Below are 8,882 nucleotides of genomic sequence, written 5' to 3'. Positions count from 1 at the left end.
TTGTACCTATTTTGGTGAGATCTCTTCATATGTTCATTGCTTCGTTCACAAAAAATAAAATGCTTTAATTTCACGCTTAAGTAGCGTTTCTTTATACGTTTATAAAAGGTAATGCTTTCTACCATCTTTAATGAAAATCGATTTTTAAACGAAAATAACTTTAATTTTAATTTTGGCCTATTTAAAAAAGTATCCACATTTATACTGACCGGAAGAAATAAGTATCCCGCAAAAAGTCGTCTAAAAATGTATCTAATCTATTTAGATCCAAACGGCATCCCTGGTTGGTAGTAGCGATTTAAAAGTATTAGTAAACATATGCGATGGCGTGACGTTACAAAAAACAGAAGTGGATTTTGACTTCGGTTACAAAATTGCAAAACTCTGCGAATAGGGCAAGACTGTTTGTATAAAAGTATTTGTAGTAATTTGGTAATGTTTAAGGTTAATTTTGCAAGTTTTTTAATATAGAAATCTTTTCTGCTTTATGTTTAATCAGCTGAATTACCTGAGGTGACGGTACTTGGCGTTACGTTACTAAAATTTCCATTGAAAAAGTTTTGTTAATATTGTTCTTGAGAGAATTATTTTTAACAGAAAGAAATTATGCATTTTATGTCGAACGTACTTTTTATTTTGACATCAGCGCCACCAGCGGCTCCATTTTTTACAAATCTATATCTTATCGCGTTTCAACGAAACATGCCAAATGTGAAAGAAATCAGAGCATAAATACCAAGGCATATTCAACAAGGTAGAAGTGACAATTCAGTCGAGCACTCTCATAGCTGACTGTGTGCATAAAGGTCTGATTATGCATACCTCGCATAACTTCGCACAACCATTTGTTCCAATGCAATAAAAATGTAACTTAAGAAAATGTGAAGCAAAATGTAAACTCGACAGCTCGCTAAGTTTTTAAAAGTTGTGTTAATTTCTGGGTAATGAAATACATACGAAATTACAGTTTGAAGTTTATGCGAAGTTATGCGAAGTATCCATAATCAGCCCATTACACTTTGTTATGCATTTACCATACATGGTGATAATACCATATTTGTAAATATGAAAATTTTTAAATTCTCATTAGAATCAGCTTCATTTTAGTTATTGGATTTTCGTTTTAATTTAAATGCGGAAATGCATACTTACACAAAATTACACACTAAATGAAACACACTCATTCACAAAACCGTTTTGACAATTTTCTCGCTTTTACTATCTCAATGTTTTTGAGCATTTATTTTTTTATTCAAATACTTAATTCTGAAGTACGTATATTAGACATTAAATAATGTTGGTTCTACTAAATTTACATCAGAACTTAACTTCAATAATATAGCAATTAAATTTTTGCAATTCGAAATTTCCATTCCTTTAGATTTATTAAAAATTACTAGCAGTTTCTTTATGTCAACAAGGAATTCTGGTTTAGGTTTTATCAGACCACCATTCGAAATTTGGTCATCCATGTATATGAGTGGGAGATTTTCTTTTCATATTCGGTATGATAAATCCTGCACCTGGGAGCAAACGCGTCCGCTACCTTTCACAAAGGGTGCGTTCCCATAAAAGCCTCGTAAACTTTCGAATTTTACACAGTTTAAGACTTTACGAGTTAAAGGGAATCCCTTAAATATTATATCAAAGAAATACCGCACGCAAAATAAAACAAAACCTCTTACAATAATAAAAACAGCTTGGTGGTTTATTATTTGAATCGTATAATGCTGTTTTTGATTTTTCGTTTTTAACACAATAAAAAAAAAAAACTAAAAAGGGGGGACAAAAAAATAGCACTTTGTTTGGAATTGACCCTTATACGAACGTATGTACATATGTATGTATGTACATACGATTTGTACTATATTTGAATATTTTCTATGCCAAAATCTAAGCTGGCCGATCACCTTACCATGCACATCCCACTTAATACAAAATGTGCAAATTTAATTATAGACAATAGTGTGCCACGATTGCGCTGGTATATTGATGACTATCTCACCGCGTACACTGTCAATGAGGAGCACATCCATGGGGATCCGTCCGCTGCAAAACACAAATGTTTTATTAAAGATATTTATATACATATATACATATGTATGTATGTTAAAAACATAAAATACATATCGTCGAGGTTTTTCCAAAACCGCCTAAATCAATGTTGTGGCAAAAATGAGATTTTCTAACCCTGAACCCCAGACATCGAGATTTATGCATAAAAATCATAAAATAATTATTAAAACAACAGAGTTGAAAAATAATAGCTAGAGAAAATACCGCCTACCATGGCAAGGCCTTCAAAGTAAAAACGTTTTTTCGGTCTGTAAAATTTGAGTGTCGTAACATAGGCGGTTTTGCAAAAACATCGACGATATGCATGTGTGTATCGAAGTGACCAAAGTTTTAAGAGTAATGGTCTGATTATGGCAACATAACGTAACTTGCAGTCTCTCACTTATAATTGAACAGCCGAAATTTAACGTAACTTAATGCCACGTCGAATCTGTTTAATTTTGATTTTCTAAGTTACGTTAAGCTAAGTTGGCATAATAAGGCTTTAAGTAGGTAAAAGTGAGTAGGTCGACATACATATGTACATTTTTATTATGCTAAGTACGAATGTATGTACAAATCTATGTACATAGAAATGTGTACTCGCGTGTAGCCAGAAATTATTTTGTGCACATTACCTACTTTTACATTTTCGGAGCAGATGTTTGTGAAGTGGCCCAAAGTGCAAACGAAGAATGGAAATACCCGACTCGCCGGCAATGTGTCTAATAAAGCAATTAAGACGCGTCTAGCCTACAAGAAGTATCAATTAAACACTTTCACCGCTGCATAACTAAACAAAAAAAAAAAAAACATATGTATGTACATTAAAGTGGTCCAATTTTAGTGTGCGGTAAAAAATTTCATCCTAGAAAACGGGCCCCCTTTTAATTTTTTCCTTTTAGTACTTGTAATATCTATACCTACTTTCAGTTTTCTACAGCAACCAATACAGGGTGCTCAATGACTTTGAAATTCGCTACTGGATCGCTGGGAAACCGGCTAAAATATTTCTGATTTTTATAAAAAGGTATCTACTGTTGCCATGACAACTGAAGCTTGTGAATTTTTTATTTTTTTTTTTTTTGATGATTTAAATTTGAAATCTTCTTAGGTTACTTAACCAATTGTTTGATTAATACATATATGTACGCAATACTCCTAGAGTAAAACATGAGCATCATGAGCATCCTCTAAATTTATACTTAGGTTTGGTACCAGCACCTCTTTCGGCAAGAGCAAAAATTTTGGAAGGTGCCCCAAACCCTATCTTGGAAATTTTTTTTTGTACCACTCTTATGTGCATATGTACATACATACATTTTATTTAACAAAGTTTTAAGGGAATATCGGGCAATGAAAATAAATCGATGGTACTTATAATTGAAAGCAGTAAGTGAACACCTTAAAAGCCTTAAAGTACATTCATTTGCAACTATATGTATCTACATTAGGGTGGTCCAAATGTACACAGAAGGAACTAAATTTTGGAATTTTCTTGAATTATAGAAAATGGAAAAGATAAATCCATATACACATGTATTTAATGGTGCCGCCGCACAGTGGTCTGAAATCAAATTCTTCACCGATTTTATTTTTTTAGTGAAACCTGAAGAAATTTGCCGAGTTTTCTATTTGCATTTTTATTTGTTTATATAAAAATTTTAAGTGCAAAATGCAGAGAAAGTAGGAATTTCGATTCCCCTGTTTCTGCTAATGAATGCCAATAATTTCGCCAAAATTATTTTTATTTTTTTTTTATTTGGGGAAAATTCAAGTACGCAACATTTTTATGACAAGTCTAAATCCCGTCAGCTCGGTCAGGCTCTACGCTATTTTGCACCCTACATTTTGAATCTAGATCACTGTGCACCAGGGTTTCGATGTTTTCCATGTATTTCACGTCAGATTGGAAATGCCTATATCGAGAATTTTTCCCAAATTAAAAAAAAAATGTTTTGGAGAATACCTTTTCTCATAAAGTTATTAAATCGTTAAAAGTAAATATTTTTTCATTGAGTAAGAACATTTCCTTTCAGAAATTAAGCCAAAATAAAATTATGATGCATTATTTTTGAACCACTNCTGCTAATGAATGCCAATAATTTCGCCAAAATTATTTTTATTTTTTTTTTTTAATTTGGGGAAAATTCAAGTACGCAACATTTTTATGACAAGTCTAAATCCCGTCAGCTCTGTCAGGCTCTACGCTATTTTGCACCCTACATTTTGAGACTAGATCACTGTGCACCAGGGTTTCGATGTTTTCCATGTATTTCACGTCAGATTGGAAATACCTATATCGAGACTTTTTCCCAAATTGAAAAAAAAAATATTTTGGAGAATACCTTTTCTCATAAAGTAGTTATTGAATCGTTAAAAGTAAATATTTTTTTATTGAGTAAGAACATTTTCTTTCAGAAACTAACCCAAAATAAAATTATGATGCATTATTTTTGAACCACCCTAATTTTCATACATATGTATGACGATTTTCCTACACACAAGCGGTATCTATTATGCCCTTATGAACCATTCATGAAGCGTGTTATACATATGTATGTATGTATGTACATATGTATGTAGTTACAAGAAAATGTAATTTTTGGGTGCGTTAAATGCACTTTAATGAAGTTATAATAAAAATGTCTTAATGGGCACGTTCAGAAGGCGCAACAGCTCAGTAACTGTTGCGATTGCACCTTCTGAACGCGTTGTTTTGCACTTCTGATCAACTGAACAGTTGCGTTTTAGATGATCGTAAAATTGTTATGATCATTTGAGACAGNAAAAGTAAATATTTTTTCATTGAGTAAGAACATTTCCTTTCAGAAATTAAGCCAAAATAAAATTATGATGCATTATTTTTGAACCACTCTAATTTTCATACATATGTATGACGATTTTCCTACACACAAGCGGTATCTATTATGCCCTTATGAACCATTCATGAAGCGTGTTATACATATGTATGTATGTATGTACATATGTATGTAGTTACAAGAAAATGTAATTTTTGGGTGCGTTAAATGCACTTTAATGAAGTTATCATAAAAATGTCTTAATGACAGCGCAAAGGCGCTAAGTTAGCACTCACGCACGCGCGTGGCAAACACGCATCCGCTTTTAACTTCAATCTGAAAAACACACACCCACAAACATATGCAAATCTATGTATCATGTACACACACACACATATATACATACGTACATATGGTTCATACATACCTATTAAGCAGCACCACAGCAATATNATCAAGCCGTTCAGAAGGCGCATTATGATCACTGATTTTTTTAGCAACTTCTGCGCCTTCTGAACCTAACCAATGACAGCGCAAAGGCGCTAAGTTAGCACTCAATATGCAAAGCGCACGCGCCAGACCTCCTTTAGCAAGATCTCAAGGCGCGTGGCAAACACGCATCCGCTTTTAACTTCATTCTGGCAAACACACGCCCACAAACATATGCAAATCTATGTATCATGTACATATATATATATATACATACGTACATATGGTTCATACATACCTATTAAGCAGCACCACAGCAATACGCTCATCGGGTCTCTTGAAAGCCACAGCCTCCACTGAAGCACTCAGTATTTTTGCATCAATACGCACCGAACCTTCAGGTACGAATTTTGAAAAGTGTCCCATGGCATAGAATATAGGTTGCTTGTAGATCTCAGCGCGGTCTACAAAAATAAAGGTTCGATAAAAAAAAAGTTGTGGCAATGAAATATCCTAATGANGGTACGAATTTTGAAAAGTGTCCCATGGCATAGAATATAGGTTGCTTGTAGATCTCAGCGCGGTCTACAAAAATAAAGGTTCGATAAAAAAAAAAGTTGTTGCAATGAAATATCCTAATGGCAATCAAACTCACTTGTGGCATTCACAATAACTGGTGCATCCACATAATTCTCAGCATAGTTTGGTCCACCTTGTTCATCCAAAACAATATTCCAATCGATCCAACCATTGTAGGAATGCTGCAAATTATGTAAAAAACTACTCGCATACATTTCACCACGCTCCCACGAGCCAAGTTCGGGACCATGTGTTTGCCATGGTTTGTCTCCTATACAGGATTCGGTATTTAACACAATTTTACCAGGCAAAAGCTGAGCCGTCAAATCGATTAGAGTCGGCGCAAACATTTCATCCCAATACCAATGTACTGCCAAGCCGTCAAGATAGTCAAGCACACCGAGGCGGGTTCGATTCATCTGAAATTTTGGGTATTCATAATAAAGGGAGAAAATAGTAGCTTACATCAAGCTGGGATAAATAATTTAACCAATTCGAATAAAGGCTTTTCTAAACGATTCAAGCATTTCTTATGCTATCAAATGCTCCAGAGATCTTCGTTTTCTAATTCTTGGGTCTTTTACTACTTAGAGCTTAAAATCTGAATTTTAGTCGGATCGATTTTATTTTAGATGACCTATGGCGAGTTAAAAAACTTATTTATGCTTGTTATTAAAACACCAAACGCTGTTTTTATTGCTAGTAATGCTGGGTGCAAAAGTTATTTGTAAATAAATCCCCTGTCCGACACTACAAACAATACCCTGGTGGGCAAGAAGGCTCAGATAATAATACGATCATCTCTAAGGATCTGGAAAACCGTCCGCAAATCTTTTAGAATTGGCAAGGAATGTAATTAGAGGCTGAGGGTTGTTGTTGCGGATTTACGGGGCATCCAATTGAACCGAGGCCACCCTGAAAAAAGTACGATGACGCCGGGAGCAATCGCAAAGGGATATGCTACTCATATAACTCTTGATCTCTTTATATGGAGTTAAAGTATTACCTTTTACTCCAGGTTGTCGTATGAAGAGACTAATTGTTCCCCTTTATACCGGACGAGTACGAAAAACGAGAAGTAGATACAAATAAAAATTTGCGCCAGCTGAGGTTCGAACCGGGGATCTCAGGTTTTCTATGCGAGTACTATGTATACTACTATGTCTACATGCCAACGCAGCATATGAAATTTCAGTGATTAAAAGTACACATCTTATTGAATCGATAATTGGCCCCTTTGAGATCAGTCGGGGGCTAATTGATCTACAATTATTACCGGAAAGGATGATTCAAGACTAATTGATCTTTAATAGTACCCAGATGTGACTAGTAACGACTAATTAATGCCCAATTATACCCCATTAAGATTAATCTCGCAATACTCTCTTAAGGCATTAGTCGCACAATTTTTTGCAGGAAAATTAAAGATCCAATTAAATCTCCCTGGAGTAAGCGTAATAGAATGAATAAGGATCCTGAGAAACGTTGAAACTTTGCCCAGAAGTAATGCTCCCTCCCGTCCACCTATTCCTGTATATTTTTTAAACTCTCCATCAAATACAATCCAATCGAGCCAATGCCTAAGCTGGGCAGCAAAAAAAAAAGATTGTTCATATATCATAGTTTAATATAGTAACTATTTTGACTATTTTAGGGAGTACTTAATCTTTAAAACCTTTAACTTACGTCTTTAAACCAAGCTGGGAAAGAATAACGTTGATCGTCATTTCCAAATATTAAAATGTCTTTGAATTTCGATTTCCGAATAGTGGGTCCAAGGAAATCATTCAACCAAACAGCCTGCAAATATATTTTTCAGCACATTTTGTTTTTAATATTTGTGTGTAAAAGTGCAAGTATATAGGTACCCAATAAAAATTGTGGAGAACGTTCGAAAATTACCTTCGATATCCAATATGCACATCGAACTAAAAACGAACTCATAACCAACCTTAATTTTCTAATGCTCATATTATATTGGAAATGCACTCGATATAGGTTCGAAAAAAATGGTACAAGAGAGAAAGTGAAATCCAGCTCATTCTCGAAGGGAAATATGAGACAATCACTCTCTCTCATTATAATTTCAATTCGATAATGGGCTGGATTTCAAATTCATAACGAAGCGAAAATACCTTGGATAACGAAGGTTCCGTTTTGTTGGCCCTATGCCACATACGTTATTATGAGACTCTAAAAAAAAAAATTTGTTTTCCAATCTTTTTCGAACTGTTAACCAAGCCCAATGTTTATTGGGTATATACAGTGAAACCTCCCTTGGGCGGACACTCACCGTCAGTCATTTTTTGTCCGCCCAAGAGAGGTGTCCGCTTAATGGAGGGGAAGCCTGTTTTAGAACTTTTTAATGTTTTAATTAATTGAATAGTCACTATTTCTTATTTGAATAAAAGATATTGATATTACATCGTTCAAACAAAAATGTGCATGTATTTTTTCAAAAATGCACATTTCATTTATGTGCGTAAGTACATATTAAGTAATACCAAAATAAAAATAAATATTACATTTTAGTCCATAAATTACATAAAACCATAGATTCATTACATAAAAAACTGGGAAATTGTCGATTGACGTAAGTTTTATTTTTAATTTTTTTCAGTGTCAGTACCTTTTTCATCAATAGTTTTCATGTTTTTATCAGTCTACAAGGGTTTCTGACAATTCAAATAACGAACCTAAACCACTGCGCAAACCAAACTAAATGTGTGCATAACAATCACATTTTGTGCGGGAAGTCCCCTTTTTCCATTTAGTAGTCCGCCTATGAGGAGTTCGCGTCCGCTCAACGGAGGTTTTTGTTTGATTTGTTATGAAAAGAAATCTTAATGTCCGTTGATAAGAGGTTCGCGTCCGCCCAATAGAGTTTTNGTCCGCCCAAGGGAGATGTCCGTCTAATAGAGGTGCCCGTTAGGAGAGGTTTCACTGTATAAATATGTGCATTAGGGTTTTCCTTAAAAGTAGGAAGCAAATTTTTACATCAGATTTCCTAAGCCTCAA

At 34.4% G+C, this 8,882-nt stretch overlaps 1 protein-coding gene across 1 annotated transcript; it reads right to left on the bottom strand.

Annotated features, from left to right (window-relative positions):
• Positions 1 to 1,535: 1,535 nt before the first annotated feature.
• LOC108378857 (putative glucosylceramidase 3) lies at positions 1,536 to 7,664 on the bottom strand (the record flags this gene model as incomplete). The annotated part of the gene is made up of 4 exons (XM_017635167.1): positions 1,536 to 2,049; positions 5,584 to 5,749; positions 5,941 to 6,283; positions 7,551 to 7,664. Coding segments are annotated over 4 exons (723 nt in total), but the record flags the coding sequence as incomplete, so codon positions are not given.
• Between the last annotated feature and the right edge of the window lie 1,218 nt (positions 7,665 to 8,882).

This window comes from Rhagoletis zephyria, unplaced genomic scaffold (genome assembly GCF_001687245.7).
Source record: "Rhagoletis zephyria isolate East Lansing unplaced genomic scaffold, Rhagoletis_zephyria_1.1 Rzeph_scaffold_15129, whole genome shotgun sequence".
Lineage (NCBI taxonomy): Eukaryota > Metazoa > Arthropoda > Insecta > Diptera > Tephritidae > Rhagoletis > Rhagoletis zephyria.
This window is presented reverse-complemented; position numbering and strand designations above follow the sequence as displayed.